At 37.9% G+C, this 22,285-nt stretch overlaps 1 protein-coding gene across 1 annotated transcript in view; it reads right to left on the bottom strand.

The window, feature by feature from the left end:
• The window catches only part of IL23R (interleukin 23 receptor), a 130,975-nt gene that overhangs the window by 15,535 nt on the left and 93,155 nt on the right, over positions 1-22,285 (bottom strand). The window contains exons 7-8 of the mRNA XM_007959338.1: positions 20,346-20,435; positions 1,896-2,001 (exon numbers count right to left, since the gene is read on the bottom strand). Of these exons, the coding sequence (XP_007957529.1) occupies positions 1,896-2,001; positions 20,346-20,435 (196 nt within the window). The remainder of the gene's footprint in view (positions 1-1,895; positions 2,002-20,345; positions 20,436-22,285) is intronic.

Here is a 22,285-nt window from a genome sequence, read left to right as displayed (position 1 = left end):
ATTCATAAGGCTTTTAGTGGCCAATTTTTTTAGAAGTGGATGGCCCCATCCTTCTTGCCAGACTATCTTAGTCTGGAAGCTCCACTGAAACCTGTCCACCATGGGTGACCCTGCTGGTTTTTGAAATACTGGTGGCATAGCCTCAAGCCTCACAGCAACATACAATCCACCACAATACAACAAACTGACAGATGAGAGGTGGAAATAATGTACAGTTATATTAAATAATTTTAAAAAGAATGCATTCTTAAATAGCTAAATTAGAAAATTTTTCTAATTTCATATCTGTCATTACCAATTGAAAGTTATTTCTTAGGTTATTTTAGGTAATCACCTTAGGTTTCTTTCTTTCTTTTTTTCAAACTAAGACATCTTTGAATAACACAAATATTGATATTTTATGTAGTACTAGCTTAAACATTAAGCTATCTCAAGAGGTTTTATAATCAAGTGTATTTAAAATCATCTAAAATAAAGTACATATTCATTTGCTCACCTTGCAAGGGCATTATGGATTTGTTTATTAGTGTACAATTTAAATTTTGAAGTATTGCTTAGGTTCTGAAGGAAAAAGCTACATAAATTTTAAAAATATATTAGTATAATTTACTCAGAACAGCTAACTTAAAACTTTCTACTGTATTTGAATTATAAATTTAAAAGAAATAATCTCAAGAAGCAAATGATGGCAAGAAAATGAAACTTAGTGCCAATTTGTCAAAGAACATTAATATGTGTCAAAATTTGGAATTGGATATACTGAGAGATTGCATATTAAACAACTCATATATTAACAGGTTGGAAACACTCCATAAATCTAGTGAAATTTAGAAAAGCAAAACCATACTTTCCTCAAAATCTCACTTGTCCACAACTAGACAAAGGTCTTTCCTAATATTTACTGTAAAATAAAATGCTTGAAGGAGGCCAAGGAAGAAGGATTAAGGCTGGATGCTGTAATACCAACACAATTGGGAACAAAGTGGCAATTCAAGTGTGCTTTCACCATACTTCTCTTCACAGATTTGATTTGTTGGGATAGAATTTGCTTCAGCTAATTTCTCAGACAGAATTTCAGGCACATTATGACTTAACTCAGAGTCTGGCTACACAGTGATTAAAGCATTCAGCTGAAAAAATTGGTGGTTTGAACCCATCAGCCGCTCCATGGGAGAAAGATGTGGCAGTTTGCTTCTATGAAGACTTCCAGCTTTGGAAACCCTATAGGGAAGTTCTACTCTGTCCTACAGGGTAGCTGTGAGTCAGATTCAATGCGATGGCAAGGGGTTTGGCTTTGGTATGGTTTAACTACTCTAAACTATCCAGGCACAATGAAAAGGCTGTGTAGTAAAGGTGAAAACATGGGCTTTGATTCAGGTAGTGGCTGGATTCCTGGCTTAGTGTTTATTGACCTTGGCTGAGTATTTAGCTTGCTTAAGTTATCTGCAAAATAGGCCATAAAGCTTTTCAGGCAGAGTTAATGTGAGTGTTAAACGAATGGCATTTGTAAAGAATTTGGCATGTGTAGTTTCTCATAAAACATTGTCCTTTTTATCTTTCCTTTCCCCGAATAAAAAAGTAAATGGATTTTTTTTTAAGCGAATAACTGAGTTGACTTTAGGTTTTGGTGATAGATGTGTATATAAGGAGCTCTGGTGGCATACTGCCTAAGGCATTTGACTGCTAACTAGAAGGCTGGTGGTTCAAGCCCACCAGCCACTCCTTGGAAGTTTGGGCAATCTACTTCCATAGTGATACCGCCTTGGAAACCCAAGGAGGGGTCACTATGACTTGAATCCGACTCGATGGCAGTGAGGTTTACTTTTTTTGGTTTATTTGTTCATTTGTTTGGTACATAGTCTAAACCAGAAAACAGAAATTCTACAGAAACTTACCCAGTTCGGAGTGATCTGTTAAATATACCGATCAAAGAAAGAATGGACAACATAATGGCAAAGAAGACCATTCCTAATAAAAGTCCAATGTCTTGTTGTTTATTGTCTGAAAGGAAAGAAAAATAATTTTAGCTACAGCAATAGTATCTGTGTGATGACAGAATAATTGTCCTCTTTACTCTGCTCAAAGCAAATGTCATTGAGCTCATAGAAAAAAAGGGAAAGAGGAACAAAATTAACCATTACCTGGGACTGTGAAGTGACTGACCTTCTAAACTGCAAGAATAAACCCCAGGAAATAACCTTTTATTTGAGAAAATGGGCTGCACATATCTGATATCAGTGGGTTTCTAGAAGTGCATCTCTGCAGATGTGGTCAGCATTAGACATTTCCCTGAGCTTACACATGCACATTTTATTTAAACATGCTTAGTTATAAATCTCATTTGGTTTGTCTAACATGGGGGAGAATTCCCATTTGCTTGTCATACTGTCTAAAGTTGGCTATAATCATAACTGAGGTTTTTTTTTTTTTAATTTTTGTGCTAGACAAACAAAATTTATGCAAAACTTGTCACCATTCTTCAAACTTTGTCACTTATGAATTTTTTCCTGCTGAGAGAGGACATTCACTCTACTTACAACAATATATATGTAATAAGAAAGAAAATTGCTACTTATCTTGTGTTCACATTTTATTTGAAAAACTTGCTTTTTAATTTTGCTTTTTGCACGTGAAATTGAATCAATAACCTGAAATCTTTAAATAATTACCATAATATATCCTACTTGTGTTACCTCCCAGGGTCATCACATTTTTCTCTGGTACATGAAAAACCTTATTTTTGAATATAATCAAGACATGACTTATCATATCAGAATTTGTTCCAGAGCCATGATGGAGGTTGGCTCCTGTGATGGTTAATTTTACATGTCAATTTGGCCAAGCTATGATTCCCAGGAGATTGCCCAAATACTAGTCTAGTTGCTGTCATGGAATTGTTACACATGATTAAATCAGTTTATTGGTAGTGCAAATTACCTTGTGTACTATAATATAACCACTTTTCATAACATAATCTAATCAATTGGTTGAGGTCATATGGTGGATCCTAAACCTAATTACTTCTGATTATAAAAAGATCAGAATAGCCACAGAGACACAAATGGATGACATGTGAGGATCATTTATGAGCAAAGGAACACCAAGGATCATGAGCAGTTATCAGAAATAGGAGAGAGGCACACAGAGGGAATTGATGCAGCTGAGACCTTTATTTGGACTTTTAGTTTCCAGAAATGTGAGGAAATGAATTTCTGTTCTTTAAAGACAACTTGTGGTATTTCTGTTATGGTAACACTAGGTAACTAAGACAGCCTCTCTTCCATTCCCTTTCCCTCTTCCTTTTGCCCAGCAAATGGAATACTTATTGGATACTTACCATGTAGCCGGCACCATACTGGCCCTGCCCTAATTATTTTCCAGTTGTATCCACCACACACTTGGGAGTCTCCAGGCTGTCCAGTCTCTCTCTTAAAGCCATCAGGGAGCAGAGAGCTGTATAGCTTTAACTCTGTCCAAAGTCCCAATAGGATACGGAATTACGGTTCAAACCCACCAGCCACTCCTCAGAAGGAAGATGGGGCAATCTACTTCCATAGTGATACTGCCTCGGAAACCCAAGGAAGGGTTGCTGTGAGTCGGGTCCAACTCCACGGCACATAACAACAACAAAGCTAATAAGCTATTACAGTCCCTAAGTGGCACAAAGTTTGTGTACTACTATCAACCTAAAGGTTGGTGGTTCAAATCCACCCATGAGCACCATGGAAGAAAGGCCTGGTGAACATCTTCTGTAAAGATTGCAGTCAAGGAGGATCCAAGATGGTGGACTAGGAATATATACCATCTAGACCCTCTATAATGGACTTGAAAAACCAAGTGAAATGGATATGGATGACAATCCTGGAACCCAGAGCTTAAAAGGAAAGGATAAAGAAGTAGATCAAATACTGTTGAGAGGAAGAGACTGAATGAAAACAGTGAACAAGGAGGGGTAAAGTGCCACTCCTTTTTGAATTAGTGCAAGCAGCCTTCTGAAAGGAGCAGTAACAGATCACCAGCTTCACTTCTCTAGGGCTGCACCGGCACTTACAGCCATGATTGGAGACCAGAGAGTTGTTACCTCTCCCCTTACCTTGCATAACCTCCTGGTAACCAGAGGTGTGACCTCCCTTACCCACCTGTGGTGGGTCAAACACCTACACACATACTGCCAGTTCTGTGCTCTTATTATTATTTTTAATCTTTCTTTTTAGTTTTTCTTTCACACACCCCTTTTCTTTTTTTCCTTTCCTTTTTTTTTTTCTTCCTCTTTCCTTGCCCTTTAGCTTTTTTATGGATCCTGCAGAGCAGACACCCCTTCCCCCATTAGCAGCCCTCCTCTGCCCCTCCCTGGTCAGAAGTGTGCACTTCTGTGCACCAAGTGTTGCATTGCTGTGCAGCCATGTTTGGTAGCTAGCACACTGGCCAGTACTATGCTGCTTTTTTTTTTTTCTTTTTCATTGTGTACGTTTTCATTTTTTCCTTCTTTTTAGTTGTTCCTACTTTTCCTCCTTGTTTTACTCTTTCTTTTATTTTATTATTCTGTTCCCCTACACTTGTTTTTTAAATTGATCTCATGGAGTGGTTGCCCACCACTCTCCTCCACAGTCAGCAGTGCCCATCCCCACCCCTCCGTGGATGGTGGTATTCACTTCCCTGGAGGGAGCTCCACATTCTTGCTGCAGCTATGTTTTGTGGATATCACCTGCACCATTTTTTTCCCTCTTTTCCTTTCTTCTTCTCAGTTCTTCCCTCTTTCCCCTTCCTTGTTTACTTCTTTTATTTCTACCTCTCTCTTTCTGCTTTTTTCTTCTTTCTCTTTTGATCCAGGTGAGCAAATGCCTGCCCTCTGCCACCTCCCACATTCAATGGTGCCCAGTCCTCATCCTCCATATTCATCAGTGAGCATACCTGTGCAGTGAGTGCCAATTTTCTGCCACAGTCGTGTTTGGCAGCTAGCACTTGTACCAGTACTGTCATATGTCCTTTTTTTATGCATTTTATTGAAATATAATTTATGTACAGTGAAATACACAAAACTAAAGTGACATAGCTCAATGCATTTTTTTTTTGCAGTGTTCTCTTCCCTCCACCCACTCCTCGCAACCAACAAAGTTTACTTCCATATATAAACCTTTCCTTGACTTTTTACAATAATCAACTAATACTCTATTCATCCTTCTGTGTTTGACTTATCTCACTCAGCATAATGTTTTCCAAGTTCATCCATGTTATGCAGTGTTTTGCAGATTCTATATTATTCTTTAGTGCTGCATAGCATTCCATTGTATGTATGTATCATAGTTTGGTCATCCCACTCTTCCATTGATGGTCATGTAGGTTGTTGCCATCTTTTTACTATTGTAAACAGTGCTGCTATGAACATATATTTATTCCTGTCCTGGCTTTCACCTCTCTAGGATATATACCTAGTAATGAGATTGTTGGGTCAAATGGTATCTCCAATTCCAGCTTTCTAAGGAATTGCCATACTGCTTTCCATGGTGGTTGTATCACTTCACAGTCCCACCAGCAGTGTATGAGAGTCCCAATCTCTCCACATTCCCACCAGCATTTGTTATTCCCTGTCTCGTTGAACCTTGCCATCAGTGCTGGAGTGAGATAGTATCTCATTGTTGTTTTGATTTGCATCTCTCTGATGCCCAGTGATCATGAGCATCTCTTCATGTGTTTGCTGGCCACCTGAATATCTTCTTTGGTGAAGTGTTTATTCATGTCTTCTGTCCATTTTTCAGTTGGATTGTTAATTCCTTTGGTGTCGAGGCATTGAAGTTTTCTATAAATCTTAGATAAGTCCCTTGCCAGATATGTAATTATCGACAAGTATGAATTTGTTGCTGTCATTTTGTTATGTGCTTTTTCATACTGTTGATTTCTTTGTTCCATATAATTTTCTCTGCTGAGCTTGTTTTGTTTATGGATTGTGTTATCACTTCCTTTATTGCTATTGTTTTAGCATTTGCTAAATATTTGTGGTGGTCCTCTTTTTTATTTTGATGTGAAGGTTTATCATTTTTCTTTGAGGTTACCCTGTGATTTATAGTTTTTTCCCAAGTTTAGAACAGTCATCTGTTCTATCTTGTAGTTGTCTTGACTTCCCTACAATCTAGAAGTTTTGTAACTACACATTTTTTCCCCTCTTTTTGGTTTGTAGTTGTCCTCATTTGTCAATTAATGTCTCTGGTTACATGTTTACAATCTCATAGGCTTATTTACTTTGGATACTTCCATAGTTGGCTTGGTTTCTAGGTTGTCATCATGTGTGTTAATGGTCAGTTGTTGTTTGCTGTTGTTGCTTCTCTGTCCAAAGGACTTCCTTTAGCATCTCTTGTAAGGGTGGTCTGGTTTTAACAAATTCCCTTAATTTCTGCTTATCTGGAAATGTCCTAATTTCACCATCATATTTGGGGGACAGTTTTGCTGGGTATATAATTCTTAGTTGGAAATTTTTCTCTTTCAGGGTTTTATATATACGATCCCAGTGCCTTCTTGTCTGCATGGTTTCTGCTGAGAAATCTGAGCTTATTCATATTGGTTGCCCCTTGTAGTTAACTTTTTATTTTTCCCATGCTACTTTCAGGATTCTTTTCTTGTCTTTGTTTTTGATAAGTTTGATGATGATGTCTTGGTGATTTTTTTTGAGATCTATCCTGTTTGGGGTTCATTGGACTTCCTGAATGCTATATTCTCATATTTCATCATACCAGGAAAACTCTCTTCCAACAAATTTTTGAAAATTTTCTCTATGGTTTTATTTGTCTCTTCCTGTTCTGGAATTCTGATTACACATAGGTTATTCCTTTTGATGGTATCCCAGATGAACTTTAGGTTTTTTTCATTTTTTTTTTTTATCTTTTTTCTGATTGATCCCTTTCCCAAGAAGTATTGAGGTATTAGCCTTCAATCTCACTAATTTTGTCTCCCATTGATTCACTTATACTCCTTTGACTGATCAATGGGTTATATATTTAGTATTAATCTTCTGGATTTCTGTGTGTAGATTTTGTATCATTTCTAAATTTTCATTTATTTTTGTCATTTTGTTCTTGTTTTTCTTTTGAAATTGTTCTATGGTTTTCTCTGTGTTCTCCTCAATTTTGTCAGTGTTTTCCTTGATCTGTCTCTCAATTTGTTGAAGGTACCTAGATATAATTCTTTTGAATTCCTTACGAGGGAGTTCCAATGCTGTGTCTTCCTGAGGGATGTGTTTTGGGTCTGTATCCTTGTTCCTTGTTTCTTCTGCTTTATCTTGCTTCTTTGTGTGGACTGTGATGCTCTGCTGTCTCTGAGGCATTGTGACATTTTTGTGTTTATATTTAATTGGTAATTATATGTTGGAGTGACTAGCCCATGATTTTAATTTCCTTTGTATGTTATCTACGTAAGCAGGGTACTGTGCCATGTTCCTGTATTCGCTAGCTGGCAGCACTTATATACTTACCACCTGTCTCCTTTCCTGTTGTAAGCCTCTCATTTGTCCTTGACATTCTTGGCAAACAAAGCCTACTCTTTAGGTCCCTGAAATTTGAATGATCATGCTGTCACTTTAAAATAAAAAATGGCTTCCACTTGTAAAGATTCAAAATTGCTGCACCCTTGGTCACTTTAAATATTCAAAATGGCCTCTGCTTTTATACATTCAAAATGGCTGCACCCTCAGTCACTTTAAATATCCAAAGTGGTGGCTGCTTATAAACTATCAAAATGGCTGTGCCCTCCAGAAAGCTGAAAGTCCACAACTCAAATTGTCTCCCTTTTTGCTGTTTCCCTTCCTAGTAATAGGCTACCAGTGCAGTCGTCCCTGCAATCCTTGGCAACCAAGGCTGATCTGTAGGTCAATTCTCAGGTCCCAGCACCAAATGGAAATATGCAGGCTGTTGGTCTTATCAAAGTAGCTGTCAGTCCACTGCTCTGACCATCTTCATATTCATTGGTTTTTTGTTTTTTTTTTTCAGGTTTTTCCACTAGTTGGTGCCTAATCCACTTCTGTATCCTTCCTTTCAAAGCTCAGGGTTCCAAGATTATCTTCTGTGTCTCTGTCAATTGGTTTCTCTTTTCTTTGTTGAAGAGGGTCTGTGGAGCTTGTCTGCCTATTCTGCCATCTTAATGGAAGTCCCTCTTTTTAAAAAAAAAGATTTTGTTTTGTTTTGAGTTCTCTTTTTCTTCTTTTTCTCTCTTTTTTCTTAGATCACCCCACTTTGCATATCACTTTCTTTTCTGTTCTACCTCTTCATTTTTTTCTTTCTGTTATTTCCTCAGCAATCAGGAGCCAGTGACCCTACCCAGCCATATCTACCACACCTGCCACCCTACCCCCTGGGTGAATGCCACCACCCACTTCAGCACCACTGGATTGATGATAGATGGCAGCCAACACCTGCTTAGCCTGCCCTCAGTTGCTATACTCAATCAGCAATCAGAGACTCCCACCCATACTCCCACCCACTAACAAATTCACCTGGAGAAAAATGGCAAGTGTCCCAGTTCTGCCAAACCAGCAACCAGAGTAACACTCCCACCCTGTTGCTTGCATATATTAAAACAAAGCAAAACAAAACAAAAATCAAGGTGAAGCAAACCAATATACAATCAACAAATTAATATGACAGCATTGTAACATCTCAGAGACAACAGACAACTTCAAATCTCTCTCACACACACACACACAAACACACACAAAGGACAAGATGGCTCAAACAAAAGACTAAAATACAGGGCCAGAAAATCTTCCAGAGGAAGAAATGCTATTGGAACTACCTGATAAGGAACTCAAAAGAACTATATTTAAGTACCTTCACTAGATTGAGAGAAACTTCAAGGAACTACAGACAAAATCAAGAACACAGATAAAACTCTTAAATAATTAAAAAAAAAAAATCAAAATGGCTGCACCAAATTGATAAATAAAAGGAAAATTAAAAACCATACAAAAATACAAATCCAGAAGATTAATATTAAAATTTCAGAAATAGATAACACATTGAAGGACAAAGAAGTAGAACTGAATCAGTGGAAGATAGATTCAGCAAGACTGAAGACAAATCTCTTAATACTAATCTGTTAGAGGAACAATCAGAAAAAAGAACAAAAAATAATGAAGAAAGCCTAAGAATTATGTGGAACATAAACAACGGGAATAACTTACATATGATTGAAATTCCAGAACAGGAAGAGAAAAAAAAAAGGCATCAAGAAAATTGTTGAAGATTTTTGTTGTAAAAAAACTTCCATAATATAATGAAAGATGACAGAATTGTATTTAAGAAGCTCAATGAACCCCAAACAAAATAAGAAACTCACTGCCATTGAGTTGGATCCAAATCATAGTGACGCTTCCTTGGGTTTCTGAAGCAGTATCACTATGGAAGTAGATTGCCCAACCTTCTGTCTGAGGAGTGGCTGGTGGGTTTGAACCACCAGCCTTCTGGTTAACAGTCAAATGCCTTAGGCACTATGCCACCAGAGCTCCCCAAATAAAATAGACTCCAAAAGAAATCCCAAGAAATATCATAATCAAACTTTCCAAAACCAAAGACAAACACATACTTCTGAAAGCAACTCAGGAACAATGAAAAATTACCTACAAAGGAGAACCTGACTAATCTCTGATTTCTTGGCAGAAACCATGAAGGCAAGAAGGCAATGGGATAACATAATGAAACCCTGATAGAAAAATACTGCCAACCAAGAATTATATATCCAGCAAAATTGTCCCTCAAATACAACAGTGAAATTAAGATATTCCCAGATAAACAGAAATTAAGGGAATTTGTAAAAACCAGACCAACTTTACAAAAAAAAATAAAAAGCTAAATTGTGTCTTCAGTCAGAGAACGAACAACAGCAGACAGCAACTGGAAACCATGAAATATAATATTCATGACACTATCACCCATAAATCAATCCAGATATAACACAAATGCAACAATGCAACACACTGCCATGGAGTCAGATCAATCCAAATATAGAAACATCAAAAATAAAATGAACCTATAAAGCTGAAAATAGGGAACCAGAGATGTCAATTTATAAATGATGATAACTACAAAGCAAAAAGAGGGACTAATGAAGTAGCTACAGGACTTCCAAATGTAGAAGTCAAGACTATCTTAAGATAGAATGGACTATTTTACACTGGAGAAGATAATAATAAATTTCAGGATAATCTCAAAGAAAATTAATAAACCTTCTCACCAAATTAAAAAAGAAAATCGTAAATCTCAATAAACAGTAAAACAACAGCAATGAAAGAAATGATAAGAAAATCTGTAAACCAAATAGACTCAACACAGAAAAAATATCTTGAACAAAGAAATATCTACACCACACACACACACAGCAAAATGACAGCAGTAAATTCATACCTATCAATAATTATACTGAAAGTAAATAGACTAAATGCTCCAGTTAAGAGACGGAGAGCAACAGAATGAATAAGAAAATGTGATGCATCAATATGCTATATACATGAGACACACCTTAGACACAAAGGCAAAAATAAACTAAAAATCAAAGGGTGGAAAAACAAATCAAGCAAATGACAACCAGACAAAGCAGGATAGGCAATATTAATTTCAGATAAAAGAGACTTTAAGGTGAAAAACAGCAAAAGAGACAAGGAAGGATATTATATAATGATTAAAGGACCAACCCAGCAAGAGGATAAAATCATAATAAATATCTATGCACCCAATGAAAGAGCCCCAAAATACATCAAACTTTAACAGAATTGAAAATAGAAATAGACATCTGCACTAAAATAGTAGGAGACTTTAATGCACCACTTCTGATGAAGGACAGAACTACTAGAAAGAACTCACCAATGATGCAGAAGATCTAAAAACACAATCAACCAACTAGATGTCATAGATGTATACAGAACACCACTGAACAACAGCACAATATACATTCTTTTCCAGTGCACATGGAACAGAATAGAGCATATGTTAGGCCACAAAGCAAATCTAAATAAATTTTAAAGCATCACAATACTACAAAGCTTCTCAGATACTTCTTAGATCACAATGCTATAAAATTAGAAATCAACAACAGCAATATCAAGGAAAAAAAATAATCAAATACATGGAAACTGAATAACACAATGCCCTGCTTAAAAACTACTGGGAGCTCTGGTGGCACAGTGCCTAAGGCATTTGACTGCTAACCAGAAATCTAGCAGTTCAAACCCACCAGCCACTCCTCAGAAGGAAGGTTGGGCATTCTACTTCCGTAGTGATACTGCCTCGGAAACCCAAGGAGGGGTCACTATGAGTCAGATTTGACTCAAGGTCAGTCAGTTTCATTTGTTTTTTTAGTAAATACTACTGAGTAATAGAAGAAAAAAAAAACAAAATAAAAAAATTCCTTGAATCAAATGACAATGAAAACACAACATACCAAAATCTTTGGGACAGAGCAAAAGCAGTGCTCAGAGGAAAATTTATAGCAGAACATTAAAAAAGAAAAAAGAACCAAACAAACACCTTAATCTAACATCTCCAACAATTTGGAAAAGAAAAGCAAAAAGAGCCTACAGTCATCAGAAGAAAGGAAGTCATAAAGATTCAAGCAGATATTAATGAAACAGAAAAACAATAGAAGGAATCAACAAGACTAGAAGTTGGTTCATTGAAAGGATTAATAAATTGACAAGTCATTGGCAAACTTAATAAAGGAAAAGAAGATGGAAATAACATGAGTAAGAAATGAAATGGTGATGTCAAAACAGAACCTATTGAAATAAAAAGGATAATAACAAGACTATAAAGAACTGTACTCCAACAAATTTGAAAATCTAGAAGAACTGGACAAAAGTCTAGAAATACATTACCTATCTAAACTAACAAATATGAGGTAGAAAATATGAATAGACCCAATCACAAAAGAAGAAATTGAACAGGTCTTTAAGGAAAAAAAAAATCCCAACCAAAAAATCCTGGCACAGCTGGCTTCATTGATGAATTCTATCAAACTGTCAGAGAAGAGCTGTCATTGATTCTGCTCAAATTATTCCACAATATAGAAAAGGATAGACTACTTCTGGACTTACTTTATGAGGTGTTTTGGTTACCTCTAGTGTCGCTTTAACAGTTGTTGTTGTTTATTCTCTTACTGTTTAGGAAACTAAAAGTCCTGAGTTCAAAGGGCCAGCCAGGGGCTAAGTGAAAGCTCCTCAACCTTGGCCTTCAGCTCTGCCTCTTGCTCCTGGCCCACTGGAGCTAGAGGTGTCTCTTCACTCAGGCACCTGCTGGCTGCTGAGGCTGACAAGGCCAACGTCAACAAATACAATGGCACAGTCCCAACATTACCAAACAACATGGCAGGCCACTATTTCAATCCCAGAGGCAGTAAGATCAGCAGGAAATATAGCAGGTTGCTAAATGAAGATTCAGCCACATGCAGATTCCAAGCATGCCAAAAAAACATAAAGAAAAACAAAAAAAAAAACTGCAGAGACATTCCTCAAAGCTGCTTCTTATATCCTGGAAGTAGAGCACATCCTTAAAGCTACTCAGCTGCTCCAGAAGATTCCTCCACGGAGCTGATTACCAATCTCACCATGGACAATAACTATAGCCAGCTGTCCAGCCACTCAAAACCAGCCCTAGCCAAGTTGACACACAAATAAACTACCCCATGAGGCAAGCATAACCCTGATACCAAATCTAGGCAATGACTCTCAAAAAAACAAAAAAGTCAAACCTCCTGCCATCAAGTAAATTCTGACTCATAGTGACCCTACAGGACAGAGTCCCATAGGGTTTCCAAAGTTGTAAATCTTTATGGAAGAAGCAGACTGCATCTTTCTCCCATGGAGTGGCTCACAGGTTCAAACTACTGATCTTTTGATTAGCAGCAATTTTATAATTATGTCCCAAAGTCACTGAACAAAAAAATGGCAGAGTCCAAGTTGAGCCTAGGTATCTCAGACTTTGTTCTTGGTCACTCTGATCTACTTAGACCACTTTGCCAACCCCATGTTAACTTCTCTATCTTCTTCCAGGTGCTAATTCCCAAGAGTGTAGGGCAGTTACTACACTCATTAGTTTTCTGAAATCTTCAGCAATACCTCTTTAAACCCCAAAACCAAACCCATTGCCCCAGGTTGATTCTGACTCACGGTGACTCTGTGTTTTGAAGAGTGGAACTGTTCCATGGAATGTTCTCAGGTGCAATCTTTTATTATTATCATTATTATTGTGATTTGGGTGAAAGTTTACAGAGCAAATTGGTTTTCCAATCAACAATTCATACACATTTTGTTTTGTGACACTGATTGCTGCTTCCATAGGTGTTGACTGTGGATCCAAGTAAAATGAAATCCCCGACAACTTTAATCTTTTTCCACTTATTGTGAAGTTGCTTATTGCTCCAGTTGTGAGGATTTTTTTCTTCATGTTGAGATGTGACCCATACTAAAGCCTGTAGTCTTGAATCTTCATCAGCAAGTGCTTCAAGTCTTCTTCACTTTCAGTAAGCAAGGTTGTGTCATCTGCATATTGCAAGTTGTTAATGAGTCTTCCTCCAATCCTGATGCCATGTTCTTCTTCATATAATTCAGCTTCTCAGATTATTTGCTCAGCATACAGATTGAATAAGTAGGGTGAAATGATACAACCCTGATGCATGCTGTTCCTGATTTGAAACCATGCAGTAAACCCTTGATCTTTTCTTTTCAAACACCAGCCTCTTGGTCTATGTACAGGTTCCTCATGAGCATAGTAAGTGTTCTGGAATTTGCATTCTCCATATTGTTATTCATAATTTGTTATGATCCACAGAATCAAATGCCTTTGCATAGTCAATAAAATACAGGTAAACATCTGTGCTAGTTAAGGTTATATCTCAACTTGGCTGGGCCTGGTTTTGAGTGGCTGGGCAGCTGGTGGTAGTTATTCCCCATGATGAGACTGGCAATCAACTCCATCATGGAATCTGCTGTGAGCAGCTGAGTAGCTGCTTTAAGGATGTGGTCTGCTTCCCATATAGAAGGAGAAGCTTTGGGAATGCTCTACGGCTCTTTGACACACTTGGAGCCTACATGTAGCCGAGTCTTTGTTTAGCAGCCTGCCATATTCTGCCAATCTTGGGACTTCTAATGGACTTGAATCAATGGCCTGCTGTGCTGTTTGGTAATATCAGGGATTGTGCCTTTTTTCTTGTCAACATTGGGTTTGTCAGCCTCAGCAGCCAGCAGCTGCCTGAGTGAAAAGATGCCTGTAACTTCAGTGGGCCGGGAGCAAGAGATAGAGCTGAAGCCCAAGGTTGATGGGCTTTGACACAGCCTCTACAGCCTGGCACTTTGAACTCGGACTCTAGTGTCCAAAACTGTAAGAGAATAAACTCTTGTTTGTTAAAGTCATCCCATTTGTGGTATAGTTCTGTCAGAGCGGCACTAGGTAACCAAAACAACATCTTTCTGGTATTCTTTACTTTTAGCCAAGAAACAGCTGACATCAGCAATGATATTCCTCATTTCACATCCTCTTTGAATCCAGCTTGCATTTCTGGAAGTTCCCTGACAATATACTGCTGCCACCATTTTTAAATTACCTTCAGTAAAATTTTAGTTGCATGTGATATTAATGATAATATTCAATGATTTCCACATTCTGTTGGATCCCCTTTCTTTGGAATGGGCACAAATATGGATGGATCTCTTCCAGTCAGTTGGCCAGGTAGCTGGCTTCAAAATTTCTTGGCATAAATGAGTAAGCACCTCCGGCGCTGCATCTCTTTGTGGAAACATCTTAACGGGTATCCTATCAATTCCTGTTTATCACCAATTCCTTTAATGCAGCTTGTATTTCTTCCTTTGGTATCATTGGTTCTTGATCATATGTCACCTTCTGAGATAGAGGAACATTGATCAATTCTTTTCGGTGCAGTGAGTCTGTGGATCCCTTCCATCTTCTTTTGATGCTTCTGCATCATTCAATGCTTTGCTCATAGAAGCCTTCAATAATGCAACTCGAGGCTTGAATTTTTTTCCTCAGTTCTTTCAGCTTGAGAAATGCTGAGTTTGTTTTTCCGTCTTGGTTTTCTAACTCCAGATCTTTGGACATTTCATTATAATAATTGACTTTGTCTTCTCAAGCTGCCCGTTGAAATCTTCAGTTCACTCTTTTATCTTGTCATTTCTTCCTTTCGCTTTTAGCTACTCTCTGTTCAAAAGCAAGTTTCAGAGTCTCTTCTGACGTATATTTTGGTCTTTTTTTCCTTTCCTGTATTTTTAATGACCTTCTGCTTTCTTCATGTATGACATTTTTGATGTCATCCCACAATTTGTCTGGTTTTCGATCATTGGTATTCAATGTGTTAAATCTATTCTTCAGATGGTCTGTAAATTCAGATGGGACATAATCAATGTCATATTTTGGGTCTCATGGACTTGTTTTAATTTTCTTCAGCTTCACCTTGAACTTGCATATGAGCAACTAGTAGTCTGTTCCACAGTCAGCTCCTGGCCTTGTTTTGATTGAAGATATTGAGCTTCTCCATCACCTCTTTCCACAGATGTAGTCAATCTGATTCCTGTGTATTCCATCTGGTGAGGTCTATCTACATTGTTGAAAAAAGTCATTTGCATTGAATAAATTTTTGGTCTTGCAAAGTTCTATCATGTGACCTCTGGCATCATTTCTATCATGAAGACCATATTTCCCAACTGTTGATTATTCTTGTTTGTTTCTACCTTTTGCATTCCAATCACCAGTAATAATCAATATATCTTAATTATGTGTTTGGCCAATTTCAGACTGCAGAAGTTGGTAAAAATCTTGAATTTCTTCATCTTTGGTTTTAGTGGCTAGTGCATACATTTAAATAATATTAGTATTAACTAGTTTTCCTCATAGGCATATGGCTATTATCCTCTCACTGACAGCATTGTACTTTAGGATAGATCTTGAAACATTCTGTTAAATAACAAATGCAATATCAATCTTTATATGTTCCATTTCATTTTTGAAAACTTCCAATTTTCCAGATTCATACTGCATACATTTCATGTTCTGATTATTAATGGATGTTTGCAGCTGTTTCTTCCCATTTTGAGTTATGCTTCATCAGAAAATTATGATTTCCAAAACTTTACTCCATCCACATCATTAAGGTCAACTCTACTTTGAGAAGACAACTCTTCTGCAGTCATATTTTGAGTGCCTTCCAACCTGATGGTCTCATCTTCTGGGAGTATATCAGACATTTCAGGGCTATTTGTAAAGTTTTCTAGTAATACATTAACAGTATTTCACTCCTATTCAAAATGTTTTCATTGGACAATTTTTTCAGAAGTGGATGGCCCTGTCCTTCTTCCCAGTCTGTCTCAGTCTGGAAGCTCTGCAGAAACCCATCCACCATGGGTGACCCTGCCAGTGTTAGAAATACTGGTGGCATAGTCTCCAGCCTCAAAGCAACATGCAAACCACCACAGTGTGACAAACTGCCAGACAAGTGGTGGTCCTCTTGAGATAATAATAGCTATGTCAAAGACCTGTCATGAATTCCTAACATCTAGAGTTCCCAGATCACCTAACTGTGCTCATGAGGAAAGTGCACATAGACCAAGAAGCTGTCATTCTAACAGAACAAGGGGAAACTGTGTGGTTTAAAATTAGGAAGGGGTAATTCTGGATTGTATACTTTCACCATACTTATTCAATCTGTGTGCTGAACAAATAATCTGAGAAGCTGGACTATATGAAGAAGAATGCAGCATCTGTATTGGAGAAAGACTCATTAATAACCTGCAATATGCAGATGACACAAATTTGCTTGCTGAAAGTGAAGATGATTTCTTTAGTATGGATTACTGCATACAAACAAAAATCCTCACAGCTGGACCACTGAACGACATCAGGATAAATGGAGAAAAGACTAAAATTGTCAAGGATTTCATTTTACTTGGATCCACAATCAACACCCATGGAAGCACCAGTGAAGAATTCAGATGTGTTGCATCTGCTGCAAAAGACTTCTTTAAAGTGTTGAAGAACAAAAATATCACTTTGAAGACCAAGGTGTGCCTAACCCAAGTTATGGTGTTTTCAATATACATGTAAAAGCTGGACAATGAATAAGGCCTGAAGAAGAGTTGATACCTTTGAATTATGGTGTTGGCAAAGAATACTGAAAATACCATGGAGTGCCAGAAGAATGAACAAATCTGTTCTGGAAGAAGTGTAGCCAGATGCTCCTTAGAAGCAAGAAATGACAAGGCTTTGTCTCATCTGCTTTGGTCATGTTGTCAGAAGGGATCATTCCCTGGATAAGGATATCATGCTTGGTGAAGTAGAGGGTGAGCAAAAAAGGGGAGAAAACCCTCAACAATGTAGGTTGATACAGTGACTGCAACCAAAGGTTCAAGTATAGAAGGTTTGTGAGAATGCTGTGTGACTAGGCAGTGTTTTCGTTCTTAAATACAAAAGGTCACTGTGAGTTGTAGCCAGCATGACTGTGCCTAACAACAGATTTCCCACAGAAATATTAAGGTGCAAGTTCAGTGTAGACATAAATAATCAACAGGTCTGTACTGAACCTAAGCACCTGGCTCATAATTGATTCACATCTACAGATTTAAAGTTCCTTTACCTGCATCAAAGGAGCTCTGGGGGCATAGTGCCTAAGGCATTTGACTGTTAACCAGAAGGTTGGCAGTTCAAACCCACCAGCCACTCCATGGAAGGAAGACTGGGCAATCTATTTCTGTAAAGATTTACTGCCTCAGAAACCCAGTGGGGGCTGCTGTGAGTTGGAATCAACTTGATGGCAGTGAGTTTGGTTTGGCTTTTGATTTACCCATTTCATGTTTCTTTATAACACTTATCACCACTTTTTTCTTACTGTTGTTAGTTGTTTTTCTCCCTCGTCTATCTAGTATGTAGGTTATATGAAGATAGGGGCTTCATTCATTTTATTCATTGCTGATTCCCCAGCATCCAGAACAGTGCCTAGCACATAGTAGTTGCTTAATAAATGTATGTTGAATATATAAATGAAAGTCCAAAGGATGTTAATACAACCTACAAACATTCTTATACTATACCTGCCATAAGATAAATGGCCTAAAAGTGGCTAATGGTGAAATAGTCATGTTTAAGTTTTTCAATTAGAAATTTCTATTTAGCCTATAGCACAATTTGATCTAATATTTTTTTATGCTTAAAACATGTATGTATGCTCATTGATGGAAAAATACTGAGTCATAATAACAAGTAAAGTGCAAGATGGTTTGTATAATAGAAAGAGTACATGTTAGGCAGGAAGGTAGAATAGGTGCCTGTCCTGTCCTAGGGGGTAGGCCCAAAGGGAGGAGAAAGGGGAAAGAGGTGGAATATCTACAGAAGTTAATGAGCTGACACCTGCAGGAACCTGTCCACCGCATGGCCTAGCCAATCCAAATTAAGCAGAATAACCGCGGGCCCAGAAAACGAGGTTAAGGGAAATGCCTTAACTTGGAGCATGCGCTAAAGCCTCATGTTGTGACCCAGACCTAATTCCATATCATGATAATATCATCATAACAGAATTAACACCGACTCTTTTTTTTTTTTTTTTTGCAGTTTTGGTCTTTTGCAAACTGGGCAATCGCAGAAGGCTCTCAGAGACTTGTCAATCTGCCTGTCAATCAACCTGTCACTCAAGGAACTCACCCTACCTTAAGAACACCCCTTCACACTCCTCTATGCTCTTCTTGTTATGTGCCGTGGGGTCGGACCCGACTCAGCGACCCCTCCTTGGGTTTCCGAGGCGAGAGCATTACCGAAGTAGATTGCCCAATCCTCCTTCTGAGAAGTGGTTGGTGGGTTTGAAGCGCCAGGCTTCTGGTTAGCAGTCAATTGCCTTAGGCACAGAAGTTGAACAGCTTAACATTTTTTCCTACCTATTCCAAGGGAAAGACCCGTTTCCATCCTTCTGGAGACGCCTTTTTCTTTTAATGATCTTTCCATTCCGTGGGAAAACCTATTTCCATTCTCTTTGGGAATGTTCTATGTTTTTAATAAAGTGCATATATGCTTGTGTGATTGATGCTTGTGATGCACATTTGTTAATCCACTGCCAACACCGTCGGAGACCATCACCGGTTCCTGCCGCTCACCTGAGGACCACCCACTTGGGGAGATTTTTCCCGTGAGTAGGGTGAGGCCAGGGACCCAGGCTAGCCCTCCGGACAACATACAGACTCTAATATTAGAAAAAAAACAAGATTTGAATTTTAGTTCTGTCACTGAGCACCTGTGTGGCCCTGGGTGTTATTCAACTTGTCTCAACTCTAGTTTTCTCATCTATGTTATGGACTCATAACACTTTTCTCAGGATTGTTTTGAGGACTGAAGAAGATGATGTATGTAAAACCCCAAATACTGGTAAACACAAATAATGTATTTAAAAAAAAAAAAAAAGATGATGAAGTTTTGGAGTCTTGATAATGAAATTTTGGGGTCTTGAGTCCCAGTACTTATTGAAATGAAGATTTATCTAACCCATTGTAAAAGCTGGCAAAATCCACCTAACCACTCTTTAAATTAAATTTTAATCATATCTTTGTACTTTGTTTTCATATAAAAAGCATATGAGACATCTTATTACTCTAATAATAATTAGAGTAATAATGTTTAATACCTGACATGTGATTTTCAGTCAGAGGGTGTTATAGATTAAATTTTGTCTCCCAAAAATATATGTTGAAGTCCTAACCACTGTACCTGTGAATGTGACCTGTTTAGGAAGGAGGTTTTTCTTTGTTATGCTAACAAGACCATACCAGAAAGGGGTGAGTCCTAAACCTAATCCCTGCTGAGTGATGTCTTATAAAATGGGAAAGCAGATATGGAGAGAGATAACCCACATTAGGGGAAGCAAACACATGAAGATCTGTCTATAATCCAAGGAACATTTGGGACTACTGACGAGGAGGGAGCTCTTGCCCTGATTTGGACTTCTATAAACCATGAGACAATAAACCCATTCTTTAAAGCACCTGCTTGTGGTATTTTTGTTATGGCAGCTCTAGGTAACTAAGACTTGTTCCAACTCCTGTTGCCATTGAGTCAATTGTCACTCATAGAGACCCCCTATAGGAAAGAGTTGAACTGCCCCATAGGGTTTCCTATGGGGTTTCCCAAGCTATAATCTTTATAGAAACAGATTGCCACATCTTTCTCCCATGGAGTGGCTGGTGAGTTTGAACCACTGACCACTTAGCAGCCAAGTGTTTTACCACAGTGCCACCAGGGCTCCATGGTAACTAAGACAAAGGGTTAAAATGGAGAATTAGTATAGACTGCTCAAAAAGCTCAAAAAGCCAAAGTGTATTTTCTTACCAATGGTAAAGTGTCCTTTAAAGCTGGAAGCGATTAAAAGCCCAGATTTCTGCGTCTCATGTTGGAATGATTTTGGTGTGACCTGGGGAACTTAAACAAAAAGACAACAGGGTCAGCTTCTTGCATTTTGCACACAGGTTGCCCATTTTCCTAAGAGAGTTTCTCCACTTATTTAGAAATGATTAAAGTAAACTTTAATATTAAACTTTAATAGACATGAATGATGGAATAAAGGCAATGGTGTGTGTGAGTGTGTGTATCTTTTCTTCTTCTTTCACTTAATTGAGTAAATCCCAAAGGAGGAAACACTGCAAGGATTATAAAAACTACCTAAGGTTTGTAAAACTTCAAGGTGTGTCTACTAATTTCCTGAGGCTTCTAGGCAGCAAATAACTAGGAGCTTTATTTCATTGAGCTGGAAAACTGCCAGAAGAGCTGGTCTTTACTTGATTCCATCTCATAGATGATGCAATAAAGATTAAGTTTCCTTAAGAGCCTCCAAGATTTGTCACTTTTGCCTTTGCACAATCCCCCTCTCTTGGCTCCACACAAAAAGCCCAGTTTTGATTAGTAGACACTTTGGGTTGTAACATGGGGTGGAATGTCATTAATGACCTCTCTGCTCCTTTTCTGCTGGCAAGGATCCTGGCCAGCCTTGTCTAGTCATCCACATAAAGACTGTCAGGACACTGCTAATGAAAGCTTCTGACCAGGGCAGAGTGAGCAGCCTTGGCAGCTCCCTCACTTTCTGTCTGAACTCAAAAGCATCCTGGTGCTGCCTTGCTCATCTCTTCTTTCCTGATGATTAAAAACTGCCAGAGGTGACTTCAAGGACACAATTCTCTCAGTTGACAGAAGACGTTCTGGAAGATGGTTCTAAGCTCTGTTTCCCTGAGAGTGCCTCAGACCCATTTACTCAGTCAGTCTAATTTCATGTTCAAATTCTACTTAAAAAAAAAAAAAAAAGCTTTTGGGGACAGGGAAAAATCACAACTCAAAATGTCCTTAACTGCCACTGAGATATCAAAGGCTTGTATAATAAGCTGTGTGTCTCGTGCAACTCTCTTTGAGAAAAAGATCAAACATTCCCAATAAAAAAGTTTCCCTGGGTCTCTGGAATTTTTAAAAAAGGCTGATCTGAGTTCCGCCACAAGTTCTATTGAACGGTAGTTTCCTAAGAACAACAGGTAAGGGATTTTAGAAGATGAAACCTTCAGAAAAAAGGCAAAGGATCTTCCTATGTTTCTCTTCTGGCTTCTCTACAGCAAGAAAAAAAATGTTTCACTGTGAACTGTGACAAATCAGACATCCTTTTAGGCTTCTCAGTGCTTTTGAAAGTCTCTTTTACTTGATGAATATGTGTTTCCTCCAAACTCTGAGAGATTCAAGGTTATGCTCATATGGCCAACAACCAGGTTTATTTATCTAAATTGAAGAAAAATCTAATCTAAATTCAAGAAAAAATTCAAGTTGCAATATTGAGGGATTCTATGGCAAAATATTGAGCAATGCATGTAGCATCAAAAGATGATGGAAGGAATACATGTCATGGTACCAAAAAACATGTCATGGTTGATGTTCAACCATTTTAGGAGGTAGCATATGATCAAGAACCAATGTTATTGAAGGAAGACTTCTAAGCTGCACTGATAGAACTGACAAAAAATAAGGCTCCAGGAATTGACAGAATATCATTTGACATGTTTCAAAAAAGACATGCAGCACTGGAGGTTCTCATTCATTTATGCCAAGAAATTTGAAAGACAGCTACCTGACCAATCAACTGGAAAAGATACATATTTTTGCCCATTCCAATGAAACTTGATACCAATGAAATAGAATGTGGAAACTTGAGTCCAATGAAATAGAATGTGGAAATTATTGAACAATATCATTAGTATCAAACCCAAGTAAAATTTTGCTGAAGATAATTCAAAAAC

Source organism: Orycteropus afer, unplaced genomic scaffold (genome assembly GCF_000298275.1).
Source record: "Orycteropus afer afer isolate SDZICR_OR568_19922 unplaced genomic scaffold, OryAfe1.0 scaffold00016, whole genome shotgun sequence".
Taxonomy (NCBI): domain Eukaryota; kingdom Metazoa; phylum Chordata; class Mammalia; order Tubulidentata; family Orycteropodidae; genus Orycteropus; species Orycteropus afer.
The sequence above is the reverse complement of the archived record's forward strand: the minus strand, read 5'-3'. Positions and strand labels throughout refer to the sequence as shown.